The following is a 27,714-nucleotide window of genomic DNA, read 5'->3' on the forward strand; positions in this document are numbered from 1 at the left end:
AGCACCTCATCACGTGGCAGGCTCCGAAGCCCAGCCACAGCTGACAACAGGAGCTTTACACTTTCTTCCTCTCATGCTGAGGTTCTCCCTTTACAGGAAGGAAAGCCAGACTCTGGAAAACAATTTTCATAAAATTCTACTTTTGATTGAACAAATAGATGTCCTGAAGGCATTGCTTAGAGATATGAAGGATGGTACGGACAATAATCACAGCTGGAACACCCATGGAGACCCTGTGGAGGACCCAGACCACACGGAGGTCCTGGATGAGGCAAAGCATGTTGGGCGGGATGGGGTGGTGGATAGTGAGGATGTGCAGGGTGACGGGGAGTATGTCCTTCCAGTGTCACATCCACTTCTTCTCCCAATGGGAAGTCCAGTGTTGACTGATATTTGGTTCGTGTACAGAAACCCACTGTTTCATAAATGCTGTGTCACAGAGAAGACATTCTATTGCATATGACTTCCTTCACACCAAAATAAATAACTCTTCTATTTTCCAGTAGAAAGAAAGAAAGAAAGAAAGAGAGAGAGAGAAAGAAAGAACAGTCTCTGAGCTCTATACACAAATACCTTAAATAGCAAAAGATTTGCATTCATCATCTTTGTAGCTAATGCAGTTAGTCTAGTCAGCATCAGATTCAGGCAAAACTGTGTTGGAAACCATGAGCTCTGTTTTGCTTCTTTCTCTTCTGCTGTCATTACTACTTTCTTTTTCTTCCCTAATGTCTACTTTTTGAAATACGCAGCAATCTGACACAGACCACCTGCCGCCCGCCAGGCCCCATTTCATCCTTGTCACTGTGAAGGTGTTACATTTAGGCAGCTTGAACTTAAACTGTTGCGCCTACTTAGGGTGCTTATGGTTTTGTTTGTTTGTTTGTTTGTTTGTTTTTGTTTTTTAGAATGACAGCATCCTTCAGAACCCAATATTAATTAGAGTCAGTGAAAAATGTCTAATATAAGTAATCATGTAATCTGTGTAAACTGCCTTGATTCCCAAGTAACTCTAGAATGTTCAAGTCTTTCAGTCTTTACTGCTAACCACAGGACACTAATGAGGGATGGAACACAGTAGGTCACAGCACAACCTCACCTCACACCTCACCGGGAGGGCACTGTGATGCAGTGGTTAGGGCTTCAGAAGGGACCGTAGGTCCACCATGCTGCGTGACCTTGTGGGAGTCCCTGAACACACCTTGGCTTTATTTACGTCGTATCCCTGAGAGGGACACTCCCAGGAGCCGTGAATATGTCAGTCCACGACGCATGCACAGTGCCTGGCTCAGAGTGCAGCTGATAGGTGCTCACTGCTATTCTAATTTTGCAAATTAGGTCCAAATCAATAAAACGAATGGTCAAAACTCAAGCAGTTGGCAGACATTGTTAACAGAAAACTGTTTCTAAAATTTCTACAGGAAATGTCAAACTTGGTCAATTATGTACTTAAAAAGTTGAGAGAAGACCAAGTCCAGATGGCTGATTATGCTCTGAAGTCGGCCGGTGAGTACAGAAAAAGTGAAAAGAGGAACATTTAAAAAAACAATACTTCAGGAGTGTCTCTACCCTCTACATTTGTTTATGAGGAAAACATGTTTATCTGGTAACTTGAGAGGGGGGAAATTAATCAATTTAGATAATAAAGAAGAGAATAGAAATAGTTGTCACTGATTGCTTTCTGTGTGCAAATGTTCCAGGGAATAAAGCCTGTGCAACTTCATTAACATGCATCTAAAAGAACCACCAAGAAAGCCAAGATGCCACAGTGAAGTTGTGAAAGGCACAAAATATTAGGACATTTTACATTATTATATACTAAAACGACTATGATAACCAATCTAAATGCATTATTAGGGATTAAATGACAGTGTTTAAAGGTTATATATAATGTTCCTAATATATTTCAATTAAGATTAATTCTTAAGGGCTAAGGCTATGAATCATTAACCTTAATCTTCTCTACCATGCTCTGCCTATAATAGACTACGAGCAATATGTGTTCAGTGAACAATGTGGAAGGAAAGAAGAAAGGGACAGAAGGAGAAAGGAAATATAAAACACATAGTAATGCTAATTTTAATCAATTGATACTCAAATTTATGCCAGGGAGATAAATTTCCAGCTTACATGAACTGGAGAGCATTTGGAACAGCATGATTACTCAGGCTTGAGAGTGTGTGTTTTTTGAGAGAGTGAGTTAGAGGGCAGAACTTTCCCGAACCTGATGCCCTAAAGCATGAGTGTTAAGGTAAGATGGGAGAAGGACCATAGTTCTTTATTTTTAATTTTTTAATTTTTTTATTTATTTATTTTTTTTGGTCTTGGCATTCTGATACACTTTTTAAATGTTTTCTTCTTTGTATTGATGTATTTACATCAACTGATGTAATTACAACTTCCATTTTGAAAAGCCTATGATGACGAATGTAGGTGCACAAGTAGCGCATGAAGAGTGAGGAAAAGAAGGAGATAATCGGGCTTCTCTGTAACCATAGATGTGGAAACAAATGTCAGTTCTGCTTTGGCTTTGGCCAAGATGGAGAAAGCCTGTTAAGTCCCTTCCCACCTGATTACAATGAAAAAAAAATCTGGACAAAATTCAAAAAGCAACTACCTGTGTGGACTGAAAAGTAAACAAAGCAGGCAGTTGGAAGAGGGGAACCAAAAACTGTAGTTGTGAGCCTGTGGGAGTTTCCTTTTTTCTTTTCTTTTCTCTTGCAGCGTAGGCTGAGGCAGGCAGCAATTACAGAGCTGCAAATGTGGCAGCAGGTTGGGCAGCTAAAACTGAGAGAGGCCCCATTTTTCTAGCCAAAGACGCAGAATAAAGTAGTTCTGTGGTCCAGAGAGTGTGGGGAGAAAGCCTGGGAAGGCAAAGCTGCAAAGAAGACGCCTGCTCTCCTGTCTGTTTGTGGCCAGCTTCTGGCCTCACCTCTCAGCTGCCCATTCGTGGGAACAGACTCAAAGCAGCAAAGTGGAGGCTTCGAGCATTTGGCAATGATGTAAACTATGACTCAAGTCTTGGACTAACCCCTGAGTGGTACATGGACATGACAGGCCTGTAGCAAAGGTTTTGAGGACTGAATTGAGATTGGAACCACCACCCATAAAAGGAGGGAGGACTCACATTTCTAGGCTGATTGATGAAGCAAATGAAAGCATTCCCTAGTGGATTTTTATGGGACTCAGAGTCTTACAATATAATATTCAGTATGTCTAGGGTACAAATCACAATTACTTGGCATGCAGACTCCTAGGGAAATAAGACCAACTACCAAGGGAAAAGACAACAGATGCCAACCTCATCATGACACAGATGTTCGAATTGTCACACAAAGCTTGAAGCAGCTAGCATAATTATGCTTTATGAGGTAAAAGTAAGTACACTTGAAACGAATGAAAAGATACCTATTCTCAGCCAAGAGAATAAAAAGAACCAGATGGAATTTTAGAACTGAAAAATACAATATCTAAAATAAAAATTGACTATATATGCTTAATAATAGAAAAACAAAAATAGAGAAAAAAAGTAGTGAAGTCACTCCTATTTAACACAGTATGAGAAGTCCTGGCCAAAGTAATCAGACAAGAGAAAGAAATATAGGGCATCCAAATAGGAAGAGAGGAAGTCAAACTATCCCCGTTTGCAGACAACATAATCCCCATAGTCTCAGTCCGAAAGCTTCTTAAGTTGATAAACAACTTCAGCCAAGTTTCAGGATACAAAATCAATGTGCAAAAATCACTAGCATTCCTATACACCAACAAAAGTCAAGCCAAGAGCCAAATCAGTAATGAACTCCCATTCACAATTGCCATAAAAAGAATAAAATACCCAGGAATACAGATAATTTTGGAGGTGAAAGATCTCTACAAAGAGAACTACAAACCATTGCTTAACGAAATCAGAGATGATACAAACAAATGGAAAAACATCTCATGCTCATGGATAGAAAGAATCAATATCATTAAAATGGCCATACTGCCGAAAGCAATTTATAGATTCAATGCTATACTTATTAAACTACCATTGACATTCTTCACATAACTAGATAAAACTATTTTGAAATTCATATGAAACCAAAAATAGCAAGGGCAATTCTAAGCAAAAAGAACAAAGCTGGAGGCATCACATTACCCAACTTCAAACTATACTACAGAGCTACAGTAACCAAAACAGCATGGTACTGGCACAAAAACAGACACATATACCAATGGAACAGAATAGAGAACCCAGAAATAAGGTCACACACAACTATCTAATCTTCTACCAATCTGACAGAAACAAACATTGCAGAAAGTATTCCTATTCAATAAATGGTACTGGAATAACTGGCTAGCCATATGCAGAAGACTGAAATTGGACCCTTTCCATACATCAAATATAAAAAAAACTGAAAATGGAACATAGATTTAAATGTAAAAGCCAAAACTACCAAAAAAAAAATTAAAAAATAAAAAACCCAGGAAGACAACCTAGGTATTGCCTATGAAGTTACTCCTGTTCAACGCAGTATTAGAAGTCCTGGCCAGGGTAATTAGGGAAGAGAAAGAAATAAAGCACATCCAAATAGGAAGAGAGGAAGTCAAACTATACCTGTTTGCAGACAACATAATCCTATATCTAGAAAACCCCATAGTCTCAGCCTGAAAGTTGTATGTACCATTCAGGACATAGGCATGGGCAAAGATATCATGACAAAGACATCAAAAGCAATTGCAACAAAAGTAAGAATTGGCAAATGGGGTTTAATTAAACTAAAGAGCTCTGCACAGAAAAAGAAACTATCAGCAGAGTAAACACACAACCTACAGAATGGAAGGAAAATTTTGCAAACTCTATATCCAACAATGGTCTAATATCCAGCATTTATAAGGAAGTTGCACAAATTTACAAGAAAACAAAACAACCCTATTAAAAAGTGGGCAAAGGACATGAACAGACACTTTTCAAAAGAAGACCTGCATATGGCCAAAAATCATTTGAAAAAAATCTCAACATCACTGATCATAAGAGAAATGCAAATCAAAACCACAATGAGATAACATCTCACACCAGTCAGAATGGCTATTATCAAAAAGTTAAAAACTAACAGATACTGGCAAGGTTGTGGAGAAAAAGGAATGGTTATACACTGTTGGTGGGAGTGTAAATTATTTCAACCACTGCAAAAGACAGTGTGGTGATTCCTCAAAGACCTAAAGCCAAAAATACCATTTGAACCATCAAACTCATTACTAGGATATCCAGAGGAATGTAAATTATTCTTTCATAAAGATATATGCATGCATGTGTTCACTGTAGCACTATTCACAATAGAAAAGACATGGAACCAACCTAAATGCCCATCAATGATAGATTGGATAAAGAAAATGTTGTACATAGACACTATAGAATACTATGCAACCATAAAAAAGAACAAGATCATGTCCTTTGCAGGAACATGGATGGAGCTGGAGGCCATTATCCTTAGCAAACTAACACAGGAATAGAAAACCAAAAACACATGTTCTCACTTATAAGTGGGAGCTAAATGATGAGAACACATGAACACATAGAGGGCAACAACACACACTGGGGCCTATTGGAGGATGGAGGGTGACAGAAGGGAGAAGATCAGGAAAAATAACTAATGAATACCAGGCTTAACACCTGGATGACAAAATAATCTGTACAACAAATCCCCACAACACAAGTTTTTCTATGTAACAAACCTGCACATGTACCCCAAACTTAAAAATTAAAAAGAAAGAAGTAGTGCAGTTGAAGATAGATCAAAAGAAATTATGCAATTCAAAGAATGAAAAAATGTTCGAAAAAAATGCAAACAACTTCAGAAACGTATAGGACACTATAAAAAGGTATAATATTCTTATCCTTGTAGTCTCAGAGGGAGATGAAGAGGAGACCAATGTAGGACAATAATCTAAAGAAGTAATAACCAAAAACATCTCAAACTTGATTTTAAAAAATAAAAAATAAATTTACAGATTCAAAAAGCATGGCAAATCAGAAACAAGATAAATTCAAGGAAAATGACATCCAGACACATCATAGTTAAATTGCTCAAAATCAAAGATGAAGAAAAGTATTTGAAAAAAGCTAAAAAAAAATGCATTATTACAGATTTCTTACCAGAAGTTAAAGAGACCAGAAGAGAAGGAAACTACATGTTTAAAGTGCTGAAGGAAAGGATCTAGTAATGCAGAATTGTAGATCCAGTGAAAATATCTTTCAGGAAATGAAGGCAAAATGAAGACACTCTTAGATGAAGAAAAACTAAGAAAATTCTCTGCCAATGAATCCGCTAAAGGAAGTTCTTCAGCTCAATAGAAATGACACCAAAAAGAAACTTGGGACTTAAAGAACGAAGAAGGAGCAACAGCCTCATCTGTGAGTAAAGATGAGGTGGCCCGGCACGGTGGCTCGTACCTTGTAATCCCAGCATTTTGGGAGGCTGAGGCAGGTGGATCACCTGAGGTCAGGAGTTCCAGACTAGCCAGGCCAACATGGTGAAATCCTGTCTCTATTAAAAATAGAAAAATTAGCTGGGCGTGGTGGCGCATGCCTGTAATTCCAGCTACTCCAGAGGTTGAGGCAGGAGAATAGCTTCAACCCAGGAGGTGGAGGTTGCAGTGAGCCTAGATCATGCCACTGCTCTCCAGCCTGGGTGACGAGAGTGAAACTCCATCTCAAAACAACAACAACAAAAGATGAGGTAATTTTTTTTCTTTAAGTACTTCAAAATATGTATGGCTGTTGAAAGGAAAAAATGTATGGCATTATCCGGGGGTGGAGGGCTAATATATGTAGATTTAATACTATGACAACCATAAAGGAAAAGTCAGTGGGTGAGATTTAATGGGCATCTATAAATGTAAAGATTTTACTTGAATGATAAAAAGTTAACTCTTAAATAAACCATGAGCTGCTAGGTATGTGTGTTGTAATCATGAGAATAATTACTTTAAAACACAGAGATATCCAAATGCTAATAGAGAAATCAAAATGGAGGCCAGGCACAGTAGCTCACGCCTATAATCCTGGCACTTTGGGAGGCCAAGGCGGGTGGATCACTTGAGGTCGGGAGTTCGAGACCAGCCTGGCCAACATGGTGAAACCCCGTCTCTACTAAAAATACAAAAAGCCAGGTGTGGTGGTGCACACCTGTAATCCCAGCTACTCAGGAGGCTGAGGCAGGAGAATCGCTTGAACCCGCAAGGCGAGGCAGAGATTGCAGTGAGCCGAGATTGTGCCGTTGCCTGGGCCCCAGAGCGAGACTCAGTTTCAAAAAAATTAAAAAATTAAAAAAAAATTTAAAAAAAATTAAAAATTTCAACTAATATTTACAAAAGGCAGGAAAGGGAAATGAAGAAAAACTGGGAGAGAGAGAGCGTAAGAAAGGCAGAGGGTAGGGGAAAAGGCATGCAAATTAGAAAGGAAGAAATAAAAATGGTTCTATTCAGAGACAACATGATTGCTTATGTAGAAAAACCACCAAAAAAATCTACTAGAATAAGTGAGGTTTACAAGTTCAAGGGTATATACACAATTTCTATATGCTAACAATAGAAAATTAGAAAATATTTAAAAGCAGCACTATTCATAAATGCAGTAAAAAACATAAAATACTTAGGTATAAGGGTAATAAAATGTGGGAACTGAGAGCTAAAAACTAAAAAATAATAATGAAAGAAATAAACAAAGATTTAAATAAATGGACAGGTATACCATGTTTATGGATTTGAAGACTCAATACCATTAAGATGACAATACTGTCCAGCTTTTCTATGGATTCAATACAATCCTAATCAAAATCCCAGCAGAATTATTTGTAGAAATTGACAACCTGTTTTCAAAATGTACGTGGAATGGTGAAGGAACTAGAAGAGTCAAATTTGTTTTGGGAAAAAGAGGGACAAAGTTGGAGAACTCACACTACCTGATTTTAAGGCTTACTATAAGTTTACAGTAATCAAGAGCATGTGGTACTCGTGAAATCAATGGAACAATGCAAAAAGTCTAGAAGTAGTTCACACCCGTGGTGAATAGATTTTTGAAAAATGGAAAAAAGGCAAGTCAGTGGAGCTGGAACAGGTGGACATTCATATGCAAAAAAAGAAAAAAAAATGCCTTGGCCCCAAACCCACAATTTGTAAAAATTAACCCCAAATGGGTCACAGTCTTAAATATAAAACTTAAAGCTAGGAAAAAAATAAGAGAAATTTTTTAGAGTTAGAAAAACTTTTCTTAAACACAACATCAAAAACTATGATTGTAAAAGGAAAATAATGGATAATACAGGGTTCATCAAAATTAATTTCTGCTCTGCCAAAAAACAGTTACGAGAAGGAAAAGACAAGTTACAGGCTGGGGGAGAATATTCGGAAACCACACACATTCTTGAATCCAGAATTTATAGAAAACTGTCAAGCCTCAATTAAGCAAACAGACAACCCGATACAAAATAGGCAAAAGATTTAGAAGACACTTCATTAAAGAAGATATATGCATATCAAAAAAGTATATGAAAAAATGCCTCACATTATTATTCATTAGTGAAATGTCAATTAAAATCTCAATGTTATATCATTACACACCTATTAGAATGCCAAACAGAACAAAACTGACCATACTAAGTGCTGGCAACAGCATGAACCAAATGGACCTCTCATACACTGTGGGTGAGAATGTAACCTGGCACAGCCACTCTGGCAAAGTCTGACAATTTCTTATGAAATTCAATATAACATCTTATTGACCCAGCAATCCCACTTCTACATATTTATCTAAGATAAATTGAAACATGTTCACATCAAAACTTGCCAAGAATATCTATAGCAACTGTATTCATAATCACCAAAATTGAGAATAACCCCATGTCCATCAACAAAGAATAACAGATGCATTCATACAACGGAATATTAACCTGCAGTCAATAAAAGGAATGAACTTCTTATACTCATTACAGCATTCATAAACCTCAAACGCATTGGCTAAATGAAAGTAGCCTTAGTGAAAAGGCTACATACTGTGACTGACTACAAGGGAGCAGCAAAAGAAATGTCCAGAATAGGTAAACATACAGGGACAGAAAATAAATTAATAATTGCCAAAGCTTGGGGAGGGATATTGGGGGAAATGGGGAATGACAGCTAACTGCTATGGGTTCCTTTTGGGGCTGACTAAATGATCTAAAATTGATTGTGGTGGCTGTGCCACTCTAAGAATATAATACAAAACCCTGAGTCACACACTGTGAATGAGTGAATTGTTTAGGATGTGAATTATATCTTAATAAAGCTGACTTACATTTCTTAATGAATGATAAAATGAATAAATATGAATTATTTTCAAAATTCCACAACACTAAAATTTTAATTTTTTTCTGGAAAGGATTATGGGGATGGGGTGCTCAGTCCTCACATTAGCAGGTGAAAGTGTAGATTCTGTCCAGCCACTTGGTCGAGTAGGAATAGTGAGTGGGCAGTCAGTATCAGCCTTCAAAAACGAAGTACACATAGGGTTTCCAGATAAAATGAAGGGAGCCCAGTTAAATTTAAATTTCAGACAAATAGTAAATAATCTTTTAGTATGAATATATCCCAAATATTGTATGTATATATCCCAAAGTTGTATGACTACAACTAAAAACTTATTCTTTGTTTACCTGAAATTCAAATTTAAATGGCATCTTGTATTTTTATTTGCCAAATCTGGCAACTCTAGGAACTCATTTACTATTTCAAAAAGTGTGTCATCTAAGAAAAAGTATGGATAATCAGCTGGGTGCGGTGGCTCATGCCTGTAATCCCAACACTTTGGGAGGCCGAGGTGGATGGATCACTAGGTCAAGAGATGGAGACTATCCTGGCCAATATGGTGAAACCCCGTCTCTACTAAAAATACAAAAACTTAGCCGGTGTGGTGGTGGGCGCCTGTAGCCTCAGCTGCTCGGGAAGCTGAGGCGGGAGAATCACTTGAACCCGGGAGGCGGAGGTTGCAGTAAGCCAAGATTGCGCCACTGCACTCCAGCCTGGCAACAGAGTGAGACCCGGTCTCAAAAAAAAAAAAAAAAAAAAAAAAAACTTGATGAGGCACATGTATTTTTAGTGTTGTGGTGTGTTATGCAAATGCAATTTGAAAAAGCCATTTGCATTTTCTTTATTTCTTATGTATAAAATACATTTTGCTTCTAAAATGAAGTAACCTGAAGGGATAATGTTTGATGAGTATATTTCATATTTATTTGATTAAAATTGAGTTCAATGAATCTGCATAATTGCTGCAAATGTAACTTGAAGGACATTTGGGGCGTTGTTGGTTTTCTGCTTTTTTTGTTATTGAGTGAATGGGGATGACAGGAAGTCTCATTTATCGCATGAGCTGTTGAAATATAGAGATCTATGTACGTTTTAGGTGATACAGAATCCATATAATGTTCTCATCTCTACTTTACTTGCCTCAAAATTCAATTTTTATCTTACATTTTGTGAAACTAAACAGAGAAAACTTGTTTTCTACAAAATGACAAAATTTCAGTGGTAGTGAAAACTGTCATACTTTTCCTATCAATTCCTAAGTATGAATTTTACCTCACTTATAATTTGCCCAGTAATAATTTTCTAGAGACACTGTTAAAATTCAAATGATGTGTTTTGAATGGTGTATGTTGTTTCTTTATTTTAAAACTTATTTTATAATTTTAGGAGCCTCCATCATTGAAGCTGGGACCTCAGAAAGTTACAAAAATAATAAAGCAAAATTGTACTGGCATGGGATAAGTTTCCTAAATCATGAAACGCCTCCAGATATTATTCTTCAGGTAAAGCTAAATTAAGAATCACTTATTTCTATTTTAGAATTTTGTTCTTATTATTTATCATGAAAATGTTAATTTTAAAATAGAGGCAATATAAGAGTGTCCGAACTTGTTACAGAACCTGAAATCATCTCATTACATTTTTTATAGTCAGTACACTGCATGAATTATGTCTTATTTTATGGTTAGTAAACTATGATTAATTATTTACTTATTTATCATTTTAAGATTAGTAAACTAGATTATTTTATTCTCAAATAAAACATATACATTCCGTGTCTTTTCTGTAAGTTGATTCTGTGACCATACTTTTCCATTGAAAACTTCAGTCATTCAACGAACATTTGTTGAAAGTACTTGTCTGCTAAGTGCCAGTACTGTACTGTGTTAAGTGCTATTCAGACCACATGTTCTTAAGTCTAATTATAACAGGAGAAATCTCCAAGTAAGATCCCCACCAAACTTTTCAGTTACATTCTAAAGGCAGTAGCCATCAACAGACAGCAGAGCACCTCTCAACTTTGATCCATACACCTGAAGTTAGTTGCAAATTTAGAATTTTCAGGGGTAAAACCCATTGATCTTATTCCAGTCTGTAGTTTATATCTACAAAGTAGTAGACCTCATTTTTCTTCTCTATCACCATAATCACCACCACCACTCCCATCTCCATCAACACCCTCATCTTCGTCACCACCACCACCACCATCTTTCTTCATCACAGCCTCCATGTCCATCACCATCACCACCACCACCATCACCATCACTGCCACCACAGCCACCATCACTGCCACCACCACCGCCACCTCCATCACCATCTTTCTTTATCACCACCCCCATGTCCATCATCATCACCACCACCAATGTCACTGTTGCCCCCACCACCACCACCATCACTGCCACCACTACCACTACCTTTATCACCACCTTCACCACTACTACTCCAATTATCACTATCACTATCACCACCACTACCATTACTACCATCACCATTACCTCTACCACCACCACCATTGCCATGACCACCATTGCCATCACCATTACCACTACCACCATCATCATCACCTCCACTGCCACCATTATTACCACCATCATCACCACAATGATCACTACAGTGGTCACCACCATCATCCTCACTACCACCATCACTAGCCTTACCAGCACCCCACTCATGCCCTCTAGCTGCCTTATAACAGGTTACAGTCTAGTTAGAGCAATGAAAGAAAACATGCTCATATGATAAAGGACTCTGATTGATATGAGCATACAGTGCTCTGGAAAAACAACCACACTAGAGGTGTCTTGGGAGTTTTCCTATTTTATAGGCATAAGAGAGATCTGCAGTCAATAGTGATTAGCTGATCAGTATTGTGGGAATGGATTCACATAACTAGTTAAGAGATTAATTCAGTGTTTTCTTTCCAGCCGGATGTCTACCCTGGAAATTGCTGGGCTTTTCCAGGTTCCCAGGGTCATACCCTAATCAAGCTTGCTACAAAGATCATACCTACTGCTGTTACCATGGAGCACATCTCAGAGAAGGTGTCTCCCTCAGGAAACATCTCCAGTGCACCCAAGGAATTTTCTGTCTATGTAAGAAGCTATCTAAATTTGTCATTCAGATTGGCCTGATAGAAGGTGGTTGGCTGGGAATTAGGGGCTGTCCTCTGAACTAGTACAGATAACTAGTTGTGTCACTTATTTCCTGGACTTTCGCTTTCTCACCTACAAAGAGAGAGAGTTGGACCAAATGATTTATATTATTCAACTTTTTTTTACTTTTATCAAAGTTATACATGTACATGTAAAAATCAAGTATTTCCATAAAGTTTGTAAAGAAATAGTTATTCCTCGTCCCACTTCTCCACATCTCCAATTCTCATTATCCCAGAGCTTCTACTTGCAACAATTTTAGATGTTTATTTGGGTACTTGCCTCCATGTTGGCTTTTACCATTACTTCTTGATTTTTCAGTTTTAGTTATGACATCCTCTCATGGAAAGTGAAGAGTATACTGATCTTTTCCATGGCACTTCCATCCTCCCAACATGTGTATGTCTTGATTTAAAAAACAAAACATGTTTCTGGAGAAATAATTCCAATAACAATTAATTCACCCACTTAAAGTACACCCTTCAGTGGTTTTGGTATATTCACAGAGTTGTGTATTCATCACCATAATCAATTTTAGAACATTTTTCTTACCCTAAAAGGAAACCCCATAACCCTTAGCCATCACCTCCTATTCCCCTAGTGTACTCCTCCAACCCCTGGCAACCACTAATCTACTTTGTCTCAATAAATTTACCATTCTATGCATTTCATATAAATTGAATCATTTATAATGTGTGATCTTTTGCAAATGGCTTAACTTAGCATACTGTTTTCAAGGTTCATTTATGATATAGTATGTCTCAATATTTCATTTATTTTTTATTGACAAATAACATTTCATTGTATGGATATATGATATTTTATTTATCTATTCATCAGTTGATGGACATCTGAATTATTTTCATTTTTTTGGTCATTATGAATAATGCTTCAATAAACATTCATGTACAAGTTTTTGTGTGGACATGAGTTTTTGTTTTGCTTGGGTGTATACCTAAGACTGGAATTCCTAGATAGCATGGTAAATGTAGGTTTAACATTTGAGGCACTGCTAGAAGACCGTATTATCTTTTTGTTCAAGCAATACTCAATGTTTTCACGGTGACTATGTGAACAAAACAGCTCTCAGTTGAACTATTTAGTGTACTTAAATACTACTTTCTTCCATTTTTTTATGTTTCTGACTGTAATAATTGCTTTACTTTTTTTTTTTTTTTCTTGAGACAGGGTCTCAGCTCTGTCACCCAGGTTAGAGTACAGTGGCACAATCACAGCTCACTGCAACTTCAAACTCACGGGATTGTTTTTTAAGTCTTTTAGTAGAGATAAAGGTCTCACTATGTTACCCAGGCTGGTCTCAAACTCCAGGGCTCAGGGGATCCTCCCTCCTTGGCCTCCCACAGTGCTGGGATTACAGACGTGAGCCACAGGTGCCCAGCCTATTTTTCTTTAATTTGCTTAGTTTTTCTGTATTCCTATTACTAAAACTTTCCCAAATTCTTCTTCAGAAGTACAAATATTCCCCCATTATGTTGATTCACATGAGATAATTTATAAATTTCTTCCATTCTTCATCCCTTCCTTCATTTTCTATTCATTTATTTTCTTTTTTCTTTTTCCCCGAGATATCCCTCTGGCGCCCTCAGCGTTTTGCTCCAGCCTTGTTAGGTAGGCCTGATGCACAACTGTTGTCATGGGATTTCATGCCTGCATCCTGAGGATTCAACTTATTGTCTAATTTATTATTTTTAAAAAGTGTTTATTTCCCTTTTCTGTTTTTTGTTCCACCTGCTGGAAGATCATATCAATTCATATTTTAACCCCTCTATGGAAATTTTCATTCCTGCTGTCATGATTATACTTTCTGAGACTTCTTGTTTCTATACATATTCCCTTTTTTAGAGCCTATTTTTTTTTTCTTTTATGAAGGCAGTACCTTCTCTTATGCTTCTGAAGATATTAACTGTAGGGTTGTCTCACTTTCTTCTGCTCGCTTCCGGGTCTGGATTTCCTAGCCCCACTTTTCCCCCTTGTGCGTATGGTCTGTTTCCTGTACAACGCTCTACTCCCATGTCTGTGATGCTTGTCACATGAATTGCTAGGCGGTGCAAAGCCAGCAGGAAGCTTTGCGCGCACGTTTGCGCTCACGATGGGGCTTATATGTCGTGAGTTTGCCCCGGGAATCATCAGGTCAGGCCATTTCGTTGGGAGTCACAAGTGTGCCATCAGGAGAGTTGACCCTGAGAGGACTCCTGCAGTGCACAGGAGGTACCAGCCTGGCCAACTACACCAGGAACTGCTGGGGAGAGGAGGGCCGCGGGGCCACCACTTTGTGCAGGGGTCATGCTCTTGTGGGCGGTTCTGGGGCGGTGCCGGCAGTGGTTTTAGAGATGGGAGGAAGAACAGAGCCCTCTGCTGGGCCAGGCGGGGCTGGAGGGGCGTGGAGGGGTTGTAACTGCTTTTTGAAATGACTGTCAGCTAAACCGCAGATTCAGGCTCCTTTCCCCCACACCTCCCCGCCCCACGTGGACTCCCTCTTCCGGCCTTTCTGGGAATCTGCCGCTTAAGTCCTGCACTGCTGGTTCCACCTACAGCCAGAGTAGTTTGTGTTCTTTCTCTCCAGCTGCCATTTGGTCATCTTCACTTTTTGGTGTTTGTTTCTTTCTTTGTTTTTGTTTTTGTTTTGGTTTGGTTTGGTTTTTGGTTTTACTGTCTACTCCCACTTTTGCCTTATAGGTTTATGCCTTACTTCAATTATTTGATCTTCCCATCTGGAGGAGGGCCCCGGGTTAAACAGCCTGCCTTACATGCCGCCCAAATGCCTCTACATTCCATATGTGGAGTTTCACAACAAAGGGCTGCTGTCCTTTCATAGAAGCCCGCACCACCTGCAAGTGGTGTCTGAAAAGTTGAGTTTGAGCAGCTAAGTTCCATCTCAGAAAGGTGAACATATTCATTGTTTAGAAAACTTATGGGTGAATCCCAAAGGCAGGGATCCTTTAGTAATAAAAACTGCTTCTCATTATTTTCTTCTACATTAGAGAATTTATGAAACAAGTAAAATCAAAACAAGGTGATAAAAGGGCTGGGTGCAGTAGCTGCTCCTGTGATCCCACCTCCTTAAAAGGCTAAAGCAGGAGGATCACCTGAGCCCGGGAATTCGAGGCCAGCCTGGGCACCGTGGCCAGACCCCGTTTTTTTGTTTGTTTGTTTGTTTTTCTTTTAACTTTTATGTTAGGTTCAGGGATATATGTTCAGGTTTGTTATATAGACAGTAAGTAGTAATACCCAACAGGTATTTCTCTGCTCCTCTCCCTCCTCCCACCCCCCCACCCTCAAGTAGATCTCAGTGTCTATTGTTCCCCTTTGTGTTCATGTGTTCTCATTATTTAGCTCCCACTTATAAGTGAGAACATAGGTATTTGTTTTTCTGTTCCTGTGTTAGTTTGCTATGGATAATGGCCTCCAGCTCCATCCATGTCCCTGCAAAGGACATGATCTTGTTCTTTTTTATGGCTGCATAGTATTCCATCAGATCTGTTTCTTAAAAAAAAAAAAAAGGAGGCGATAAAGAAGGTAAAAATAAAACTAGCACTCCTCTCAAGCTAAAGAGAATATATGAGGCTTGAGTCATATATACATATACAATTGTCAGTACATTATGTAACCATGATGTATCCAACTCTTTTAATAAAAAGTTATAGTTTGATATTAATATTTTTATTATAAAATGATTTAACGAATGTACTCTTTATTTTGCTGTGTTACTACAATTTAAGGAACCTAACAATAAACTTCAGATTCACGTAATGAATTAGTTTGCAGCAGTGCATTCTCCTCTCACAAATCTTCAATTTGAAGGGTTGAGAGGAAGAACAAAAAGCACAAAAGAAATTGCATACAAAGAAAAAATCAGTGTTTTTATCAGTCAACAGAAGCTTACTTTTTAGAGGAAATTATTTGTGTGATCAAAATCTAGCAATTGGCCTATGTTTATCTCATTTTGGAAAACATCAGTTCAATATGGGGACCCATTTTTATTTTATTCAAAGTATGCTTATTGCAAATACAGTTATCAGACCAGAGTTAATGCTGGGATTTTCTCTACATGTATGTATCTGTCTTTCATCTATCAGTTGTTTATCTATCAATCATCTATCTTTCATCTGTCTTCTATCTATCTATCTATCTATCTATCTATCTATCTATCTATCTATGTGTCCATCCATCCTCTGTCCTTCTAGTCAGTCCCGTGATCAGCCTTTGGCCTCACTGGTCCCTTGTTAAATGCCCTCTGGGTGCATAGATTAGTACTGGCATGATCACAGCACTGTGCCCCGGTGGACATCAGAGATATCTGGTGAATTATTTCTTCTTTTTGAAAACACAACTGTATCCATTCATTACAATCTCTATATCTGTTGCTTTCTTTATAGGGCATCACAAAAAAATGTGAAGGAGAAGAAATTTTCCTAGGTCAGTTTATATATAACAAAACAGGAACCACCGTTCAAACATTTGAACTCCAGGTAATGTGTGCCCTGGGAAATGATGTAAGTAGCTCTATCACTGGAAGAAATTTGTTGGGATTGCTTCCTGTAAAGTGATGTATGAAAATAATTATGACAAAAGCATGAGTTACACAAGGCTTATCTGAACTTCATTTCTTAGCTCCAAGTGCTTACAAGGATTTTAATGCAAAAGACAGACAAATGCAAAACCAATTTCTAAGTCAAATTCTTCCTCACCTGCTATCACTTTTTTATAATATATATATTTAATTTCTCGGTTCTTTCTCAACTATTCCATTCCCTGAATATTATTAAGTGTAATAGTTACTACCTCACCTTGCTTGAGTATAGGGGAGGAGGATGATGGTACAATATGAAGTGGACAGAGGCAGAGAGAAACTCAAAGGAAGAGTGGATAAAGATTTAATATCAGATAATACAAGTAAAACTCCTAATCCAATGGGGGAAAATATCAACTGTTAACTTATAAATCCCCTGAAACTCGCCAAGGCATATGAAATATATACTCATTTTTTTAATTAGCCACAGGGAGTAACTGAAGTGACGTAGAAGACATTTTATATCATGTAAAACCAAGTGTTTTATGACACTTTTTTTTATTATTATACTTTAAGTCCTAGGGTACCTGTGCACAACGTGCAGATTTGTTACATAGGCATACATGTGCCATGTTGGTGTGCTGCACCCATTAACTCGTCATTTACATTAGGTATATCTCCTAATGCTATCTCTCCCCCACCCCCCCAACAATAGGCGCCAGTGTGTGATGTTCCCCTTCCTGTGTCCAAGTGTTCTCATTGTTCAATTCCCACCTATGAGTGAGAACATGTGGTGTTGGGTTTTCTGTTCTTGTGATAGTTTGCTGAGAATGATGGTTTCCAGCTGCATCCATGTCCCTACAAAGGACACAAACTCATCCTTTTTGATGGCTGCATAGTATTCCATGGTATATATGTGCCACATTTTCTTAATCCAGCCTGTCACTGATGGACATTTGGGTTGATTCCAAGTCTTTGTTATTGTGAATAGTGCCACAATAAACATACGTGTGCATGTGTCTTTATAGCAGCATGATTTATAATCCTTTGGGTATATCCCCAGTAATAGGTTGGCTGGGTCAAATGGTATTTCTAGTTCTAGATCCTTGAAGAATCGCCACACTGTTTTCCACAATGGTTGAACTAGTTTACAGTCCCACCAACAGTGTAAAAGTGTTCCTATTTCTCCACATCCTCTCCAGCACCTGTTGTTTCCTGACTTTTTAATGATTGCCATTCTAACTGGTGTGAGATGGTATCTCATTGTGGTTTTTATTTGCATTTATCTGATGGCGAGTGATGATGAGCATTTTTTCATGTGTCTGTTGGCTGTATGAATGTCTTCTTTTGAGAAGTGTCTGTTCATATCCTTTGCCCACTTTTTGATGGGGTTTTTTTTTCTTGTAAATTTGTTTGAGTTCTTTGTAGGTTCTGGATATTAGTCCTTTGTCAGATGAGTAGATTGCAAAAATTTTCTCCCATTCTGTAGGTTGCCTGTTCACTCTGAGGGTAGTTTCTTTTGCTGTGCAGAAGCTCTTTAGTTTAATTAGATCCCATTGGTCAATTTTGGCTTTTGTTGCCATTGCTTTTGGTGTTTTAGACATGAAGTCCTTGCCCATGCCTATGTCCTGAATGGTATTACCTAGGTTTTCTTCTAGGGTTTTTATGGTTTTAGGTCTAACATTTAAGTGTCTAATCCATCTTGAATTAATTTTCATATAAGGAGTAAGGCAAAGATCCAGTTTCAGCTTTCTACTTATGGCTAGCCAATTATCCCAGCACCATTTATTAAATAGGGAATCCTTTCCCCATTTCTTGTTTCTGTCAGGTTTGTCAAAGATCAGATAGCGGTAGATGTGTTGTATTATTTCTGAGGGCTCTGTTCTGTTCCATTGGTCTATATCTCTGTTTTGGTACCAGTACCATGCTGTTTTGGTTACTGTAGCCTTGTAGTATAGTTTGAAGTCAGGTAGTGTGACGCCTCCAGCTTTGTTCTTTTGACTTAGGATTGTGTTGGCAATGCGGGCAATCCCGCATTTAAAGTTCCATATGAACTTTAAAGCAGTTTTTTCCAATTCTGTGAAGAAAGTCATTGGTAGCTTGATGGGAATGGCACTGACTCTATAAATTACCTTGGGCAGTATGGCCATTTCCATGATATTGATTCTTCCTATCCACGAGCATGGTATGTTCTTCCATTTGTTTGTATCCTCTTTTATTTCACTGAGCAGTGGTTTGTAGTTCTCCTTGAAGAGGTCCTTTACATCCCTTGTAAGTTGGATTCCTAGGTATTTTATTCTCTTTGAAGCTATTGTGAATGGGAGTTCATTCATAATTTGGCTCTCTGTTTGTCTGTTACTGGTGTATAAGAATGCTTGTGATTTTTGCACATTAATTTTGTATCCTGAGACTTTGCTGAAGTTGCTTATCAGCTTAATGAGATTTTGGGCTGAGACGATGGGGTTTTCTAAATATACAATCATGTCATCTGCAAACAGGGACAATTTGACTTCTTCTTTTCCTAACCAAATACGCTTTATTTCTTTCTCTTGCCTGATTGCCCTAGCCAGAACTTCCAACACTATGTTGAATAGGAGTGGTGAGAGAGGGCATCCCTGTCTTGTGCCAGTTTTCAAAGGGAATGCTTCCAGTTTTTGCCCATTCAGTATGATATTGGCTGTGGGTTTGTCATAAATAGCTCTTATTATTTTGAGATATGTTCCATCAATACCGAATTTATTGAGAGTTTCTAGCATGAAGGGCTGTTGAATTTTGTCAAATGCCTTTTCTGCATCTATTGAGATAATCATGTGGTTTTTGTCTTTGGTTCTGTTTATATGCTGGATTATGTTTATTGATTTGCATATGTTGAACCAGCCTTGCATCCCAGAGATGAAGCCCACTTGATGATGGTGGAAAAACTTTTTGATGTGCTGCTGGATTCAGTTTGCCAGTATTTTATTGAGGATTTTTGCATCGATGTTCATCCAGGATATTGGTCTAAAATTCTTTTTTGTTGTATCTCTTCCAGGCTTTGGTATCAGGATGATATTGGCCTCATAAAATGAGTTAGGGAGGATTCCCTTTTTTTCTATTGATTGGAATAGTTTCAGAAGGAATGGTACCAACTCCTCCTTGTACCTCTGGTAGAATTTGGCTGTGAATCCGTCTGGTCCTGGACTTTTTTTGGTTGGGAGGCTATTAATTTTTGCCTCAATTTCAGAGCCTGCTATTGATCTATTCAGAGATTCAACTTCTTCCTGGTTTAGTCTTGGGAGAGTGTAAGTGTCCAGGAAATTATCCATTTCTTCTAGGTTTTCTAGTTTATTTGCACAGAGGTGTTTATAGTATTCTCTGATAGTAGTTTGTATTTCTGTGGGGTCAGTGGTGACATCCCCTTTATCATTTTTTATTGCGTCTATTTGATTTTTCTCTCTTTTCTTCTTTATTAGTCTTGCTAGTGGTCTATCAATTTTGTTGATCTTTTCAAAAAACCAGCTCCTGGATTCATTGATATTTTGGAGGGTTTTTTGTGTCTCTATCTCCTTCAGTTCTGCTCTGATCTTAATTATTTCTTGCCTTCTGCTAGCTTTTGAATGTATTTGCTCTTGCTTCTCTAGTTCTTTTAATTGTGATGTTAGGGTGTCAATTTTAGATCTTTCCTGCTTTCTCTTGTGGGCATTTAGTGCTGTAAATTTCCCTCTACACACTGCTTTACATGTGTCCCAGAGATTCTGGTATGTTGTATCTTTGTTCTCATTGGTTTCAAAGAACATCTTTTTTTCTGTCTTCATTTCGTTATGTACCCAGTAGTCATTCAGGAGCAGGTTGTTCAGTTTCCATGTAGTTGAGCAGTTTTGATTGAGTTTCTTAGTCCTGAGTTCTAGTTTGATTGCACTGTGGTCTGAGAAACAGTTTGCTATAATTTCTGTTCTTTTACATTTGCTAAGGAGTGCTTTACTTCCAACTATGTGGTCAATTTTGGAGTAAGCGCAATGTGGTGCTGAGAAGAATGTATATTCTGTTGCTTTGGGATGGAGAGCTCTGTAGATGTCTATTAGGTCCGCTTGGTGCAGAGTTGAGTTCAATTCCTGGATATCCTTGTTAACTTTCAGTCTCGTTGATCTCTCTAATGTTGACAATGGGGTGTTAAAGTATCCCATTATTATTATTATTATTATTATTATTATTATTATTCTGAGATGGAGTCTCGCTCTGTCACCAGGCCGGAGTGCCAGTGTCACGATCTTGGCTCACTGCAACCTCCACCTCCCAAGTTCAAGTGATTCTCCTGCCTCAGCCTCCCAAGTAGCTGGGACTACAGGTGCCTGCCACCACACCCAGCTAATTTTTTGTATTTTTAGTAGAGATGGGGTTTCACCGTATTAGCTGAGATGGTCTCAATCTCCTGACCTCATGATCTGCCCACCTCGGCCTCCCAAAGTGCTGAGATTACAGGCGTGAGCCACCACGCCTGGCCTCTCCCATTATTATTGTATGTGAGTCTAAGTCTCTTTGTAAATCTCTAAGGACTTGCTTTATGAATCTGGGTGCTCCTGTATTGGGTGCATATATATTTAGGATAGTTAACTCTTCCTGATGAATTGTTCCCTTTACGTTTATATAATGGCCTTCTTTGTCTCTTTTGATCTTTGATGGTTTAAAGTCTGTTTTATCAGAGACTAGGATTGCAACCCCTACTTTTTTTTTTGTTCTCCATTTGCTTGGTAGATCTTCCTCCATCCCTTTATTTTGAGCCTATATGTGTCTCTGCATGTGAAATGGGTCTCCTGAATACAGCAAACTGATGGGTCTTGACTCTTTATCCAATTTGCCAGTCTGTGTCTTTTAATTGGACCATTTAGTCCATTTACATTTAAGGTTAATATTGTTATGTGTGAACTTGATCCTGTCATTATGATATTAGCTGGTTATTTTGCTCGTTGGTTGATGCACTTTCTTCCCAGCATGGATGGACTTTACATTTTGGCATGTTTTTGCAATAGCTGGTACCTGTTGTTCCTTTCCATGTTTAGTGCTTCCTTCAGGATCTCTTGTAGGGCAGGCCTGGTGGTGACAAAATCTCTAAGCATTTGCTTGTCTGTAAAGGATTTTATTTCTCCTTCACTTATGAAACTTAGTTTGGCTGGATATGAAATTCTGGGTTTAAAATTCTTTTCTTTAAGAATGTTGAATATTGGCCCCCACTCTCTTCTGGCTTATAGAGTTTCTGCCAAGAGATCTGCTGTTAGTCTGATGGGGTTCCCTTCATGGGTAACCTGACCTTTCTGTCTGGCTGTCCTTAACATTTTTCCTTCATTTCAACTTTGGTGAATCTGACAATTATGTGTCTTGGAGTTGCTCTTCTCGAGGAGTATCTTTGTGGCGTTCTTTGTATTTCCTAAATTTGAATGTTGGCCTGCCTTACTAGGTTGGGGAAGTTTTCCTGGATGATATCCTGCAGAGTATTTTCCAACTTGGTTCCATTTTCCATGGCACTTTCAGGCACGCCAATCAGATGTAGATTTGGTCTTTTCACATAATCCCATATTTCTTGGAGGCTTTGTTCATTTCTTTTTACTCTTTTTTCTCTACACTTCTCTTCTCGCTTCATTTCATTCATTTGATCTTCAATCGCTGATACTCTTTCTTCCAGTTGATCGAGTCAGTTCCTGAAGCTTGTGCATTTGTCACGTAGTTCTCGTGTTATGGTTTTCATCTCTATCAATTCTTTTAAGGAGTTCTCTACATTGGTTATTCTAGTTAGCCATTCATCCATTCTTTTTTCAAGGTTTTTAGTTTCTTTGCGCTGGTTACATAGTTCCTCCCTTAGCTCTGAGAAGTTTGATCGACTGAAGCCTTCTTCTCTCAACTCATCAAAATCATTCTCCAATCAGCTTTGTTCCATTGCTGGCGATGAGCTGCATTCCTTTGGAGGGGGATATGCACTCTGATTTTTTGAATTTCCAGCTTTTCTGCCCTGCTTTTTCCCCATCTTTGTGGTTTTATCTGCCTTTGGTCTTTGATGATGGTGATGTACTGATGGGGTTTTGGTGTGGGTGTCCTTTCTGTTTGTTAGTTTTCCTTCTAACAGTCAGGACCCTCAGCTGCAGGTCTGTTGGAGTTTGCTTGAGGTCCACTCCAGACCCTGTTTGCCCTGGTATCAGCAGTGGAGGCTGCAGAAGATAGAATATTGCTGAACAGCGAGTTTTGCTGTCTGATTCTTGCTCTGGAAGGTCCGTCTCAGGGGTGTACCCAGCCACGTGAGTTGTGAGGTGTTGGTCTGCACCTAGTGGGAGATGTCTCCCAGTTAGGACCCACTTGAGGAGGCAGTCTGTCCGTTCTCAGATCTCAGCCTCCTTGCTGGGAGATCCACTGCTCTCTTCAAAGCTGTCAGACAGGGAAATTTACCTCTGCTGAGGTTTCTGCTGCTTTTTGTTTAGCTATGCCCTGTCCCCAGGGGTGGAGTCTACAGATGCAGGCAGGCCTCCTTGAGCTGCGGTGGGCTCCACCCAATTCGAGCTTCCCAGCGGCTTTGTTTACCCACTTAAGCTTCAGCAATGGTGGGCGCCCCTCCCCTAGCCTCGCTGCCGCCTTGCAGTTAGATCTCAGACTGCTGTGCTAGCAATGAGGGAGTCTCCGTGGGCGTGGGACCCTCCGAGTCAGGTGTGGGATATAATCTCCTGGTGTGCCTTTTGCTAAGACCCTTGTTAAAGTGCAGTATTAGGGTGGGAGTTACCCAATTTTCCAGGTGTTATGTGTCTCAATTTCCTTTGGCTAGGAAAAGGAATTCCCTTCCCCCTTGTGCTTCTCAGGTGAGGTGATGCCTTACCCTGCTTCAGCTCTCGCTGGTCGGGCTGCATCCGCGGACCAGCACCAACTGTCCGACATGCCCCAGTGAGATGAACCTGGTACCTCAGTTGAAAATGCAGAAATCACCCGTCTTCTGTGTTGCTCACGCTGGGAGCTGGAGGCTGGAGCTGTTCCTATTCAGCCTTCTTGGGCATGCCCTCCTTTATGACACTTTTTGGCCAAATAGTGAGAAAATAAAGATATAACAATAATATATGTTAGAAATGAGCATATTTGTCGAGTTTCATATTTGATTATATATTCATATGCATTTGAACTCATATTATCTGTTCTTATAGTTGGCTTCATAGATCTGGTTTTAGACAACAAGCCCTCTCTCCCCTGCTCCTCAGCACAGCCAGCAAGGAGTGGAGAAGGGAGAAACAGTGGAACAGAGAGGTCACTTGGCTGCCATATTATCCTCCTCTCCCTCTACTTATCTTTTCATAAGCTCTTTATTCCAGTAGCTTATTTTCCCACTCATTACACTGATATTTGAAAATAGTTATGTTAGAAAAGAAAAAAGTATATAGGCCAGGTGTGGTGGCTCATGCCTATAATCCCATCACGTTTGGAGGCCTAGGCAGTTAAATTGCTTGAACCCTGGAGTTCAAGACCAGCCTGGGCAACATGGCAAAACCCTGTCTCTACAAAAAATTAATAAATTAGCTAGGTGTGGTGGCATGTGCCTGCAGTTCCAGCTCCTCAGGAGTCTGAGCTGTGAGGATGGCTTGAGCCCAGGAGGTAGAGGTGGCAACGAGCCGTGATCATGCCACTACATTCCAGCCTGTGTGACAGAGCCAGATCCTGTCTCAAAAAAAAAGAAGAGTATATAATTTTAAAATTTTATCAGTATTCATTGGGATTATTTGAGATGAATTTCTTTATGAGGCATTGATTTTCTTTTCTTTATTTTCAGCATGCTGTTTCTGAATATTTATTATGTGTGAAACTTAACATCTTTAGCAACTGGGGACACCCGAAGTATACTTGTTTATATCGATTCAGGGTCCACGGCACACCAGGCAAGCACATCTAGAAGAGTTGGTGCAGAAGGTCATGCCACATGTCCAGAATATTCAAGAACACTTGTTCTCTTAGATGATACTGCACACATAGGAATTGAGAATTAGGAGTGGGAAGAAAACCTCAAAGTGGTTCATACTTGCCTATAAAAAGTAAACAAATTTTACTAATAAAAAATATGGAAGTAAATTAAATATCCTTGCCATAGTTTAGTCTTTAAGGATGCTCCATGTTGTCAGAGCATTGAAAACTCATTTTTTATTTAGAAGAAGATTGTCTCATCATCAGTCTTTCTCATAATACCATCTTTGCCTTCACTGACTCATTTATTTACACCAGGCTTGGGTGTCCACTATCACCACTATCATTTAGTGCTGATCTGGAGGCACTGGTCAGCGCAATTAGAGAGGAAACCAGTAATTTTTAAATTAGAGGTAAAAATTAGTGAGGAGTTCTGACCATGACCATTTACAGATAATTTGATGAATTCCTTGAAATGCAATAGAGTCTATTTTAAAAGAATAACAAACAAGGAAAAACTGTTGTAAGTTAGTGGATGCAAAATTCCCACATATAAATCAATATCATTCATAAATAAAAACAACAACCAGTTACAGAGTATAACTTACAAAATCCATTATCATCTTTAGATAATAAACATCAAATAAAAGAAGAAAATAAAATATCTACATGAAGAAATCCCAAACAGCAGTAAATGACTAAAAGAAGACTTAAGGCCAGGCGTAGTGGCTCACAACTGTAATCTTAGCACTTTGGGAGGTCAAGGGTGTGGGATCACTTGAGCCCAGGAATCTTGAGACCAGTCTGGGCAACACAGCAAGACCCCATCCCTACAAAAAATTTAAAAATTAGCCAGACGTCTTGCATGTTGCAGCTACTCAGGAGACAGGTGGGAGGATCACTTGAGCCTGGGAGGTTGAAGCTTCAAGTGAGGTGTGTTTGAGCCACTACACTCCAGCCTGGGCAACCTGTCTGGAAAAAAAAAAAAAAAAAAGACTTCAATAAAATAAATGGAAAGATAGATATACTATATGCCATATCCTTCGATGGGAAATCTCAACTGTCAAGATGTCAATTTTAAGTTAATTTATAAATGTAACTTGATCTCAGTTAAAAACCAGAAAAATATGGCATTTATGGGACAGTTACAAGCTATTAAACAATTATTATTTAAAAAAATAATTTGGGCTGGGCATGGTGGCTCACACCTATAATCTTAGCACTTTCAGAGGCCAAAGTGGAAGAACCACTTGACTCCAGGAGTTCAAGATGAGCCTGGGCGACATAGTGAGACCCTGTCTCTATTAAAAATAAAAAAAATTAGGCGGTGCACACCTGCAGTACCAGCTACTTGGGAGGCTGAGGTGGGAGGATCACTTGAGCCCAAGAATTTGAGGCCGCAGTGAGCCATGATCACTGCACTCCTGACTGGGTGGCAGAGCAAGACCCTGTCTGAAAAAAACAAATTATAGGTGTGTGTGATTGTGGTACTACAATGATGCTTTATAAAATAAATCTTAACTTTTTATTTACATATTTAAATATTTAAAGTTGAAATGGTATATGTGGGATCTTTTCCAAAATAACATAAGGTGAGGAAATTAATAAGAAAATTCATGATTGGCCATGAAATGATCATTGAAGTTGGATGCTGCCAGTCCATGGAGCTTCATTATACTATTCTGTCTAGATTTATAAATGTTTGATATTTTCAATTAAAAAGTTTTTTAAAAATTAAGACATATATATTTTTAAAAACCCAAAGGGGGGGTATGTTTTAAATGAAATTGATTCTAAAGTTCATATGGAAGTATAAACTTAGCAAAAGGACAGCCAGAAAATCTCTGAAAAAAAATCAACAAAAAGAAATAGCTCTATGACATAGGTATAAAACAATAGTTAAAACTGTATGATACTGGCAAACCGATAGACCAATGGAACAGATAAACAAGTCCAAAACTACATTTACATGTATGTGGAAGTTGGGTGTATGATAAAGGTAGCATCTCAAAAGAGTATGGGGGAAAAAACAAATTACTTGGGACAATTATCTAGTCATTAAGAAAATAAAATTCCATCCATATTTCTCACTTTATAACATGACAAACTCCCAATATGGTAAAATATATACAAGTAGGTAATAAAACCATAAAAATATTAACAGGGAAACTTGGGATAATTCCTGTATGGCACTGAATAGAGGAATGTCTTTCTAAATATGACTCAAAATTTAGAAGCCACAAAAGAAAAAAAATTCTACTATATAAAAATCAAGAACCTCTGCATGGCCAACAAAACTTAAAATGGAAAAAATATTCACAATTGACATTATAAGGACCAACCTTTCCAATATATACACAGTCCCCTGAAAGCAATTGTAATATCAGTAACACATTAGAAAAATGGCCAGTGAACAGATCATCTAGAGAAGCATATGAAAGATATTCAAGCTTATTTACTTAAGAAAATTGGCAAAACTTATATTGTACCATGTTTCACTGATGAAATTAGAAAGATCCAAAAGTTTGATAATGTTTTATTTCAAGGCTTTGGGGAAACAGGATCTCTCACATATTGCTGGAAGGAATGCAAATAGGTATAACATTTATGGAGGGAACTTGGCCTATCTATAAAAATTAAAGATGAATATATCCTTTGACTGAAAAACTTAACCATGTGCAAAATGCCATATATAAAATGTTATTCATCAGCAATATTTCCCAGGAGGAAATGTAATGAGAGAGGTAGGAATGGGGTAGGAGGAAGTCCCCACATAGGCAGGACCAAAGTGTTTTACTGTATATTTATACT

General features: G+C 38.4%; 1 protein-coding gene across 1 annotated transcript in view; it reads left to right on the plus strand.

The window, feature by feature from the left end:
* SUN3 (Sad1 and UNC84 domain containing 3) overlaps nucleotides 1-25,076 on the plus strand; it is a 47,249-nt gene extending 22,173 nt beyond the window's left edge. Inside the window, exons 6-11 of the mRNA XM_005549626.4 lie at nucleotides 97-259; nucleotides 1,419-1,503; nucleotides 10,708-10,823; nucleotides 12,246-12,413; nucleotides 16,871-16,963; nucleotides 24,776-25,076. Of these exons, the coding sequence (XP_005549683.2) occupies nucleotides 97-259; nucleotides 1,419-1,503; nucleotides 10,708-10,823; nucleotides 12,246-12,413; nucleotides 16,871-16,963; nucleotides 24,776-24,895 (745 nt within the window). The 3' untranslated portion in view covers nucleotides 24,896-25,076. The remainder of the gene's footprint in view (nucleotides 1-96; nucleotides 260-1,418; nucleotides 1,504-10,707; nucleotides 10,824-12,245; nucleotides 12,414-16,870; nucleotides 16,964-24,775) is intronic.
* Nucleotides 25,077-27,714: the final 2,638 nt, after the last annotated feature.

The sequence above is a fragment of the Macaca fascicularis genome, chromosome 3 (genome assembly GCF_037993035.2).
Source record: "Macaca fascicularis isolate 582-1 chromosome 3, T2T-MFA8v1.1".
NCBI classification, from domain to species: Eukaryota; Metazoa; Chordata; class Mammalia; order Primates; family Cercopithecidae; genus Macaca; species Macaca fascicularis.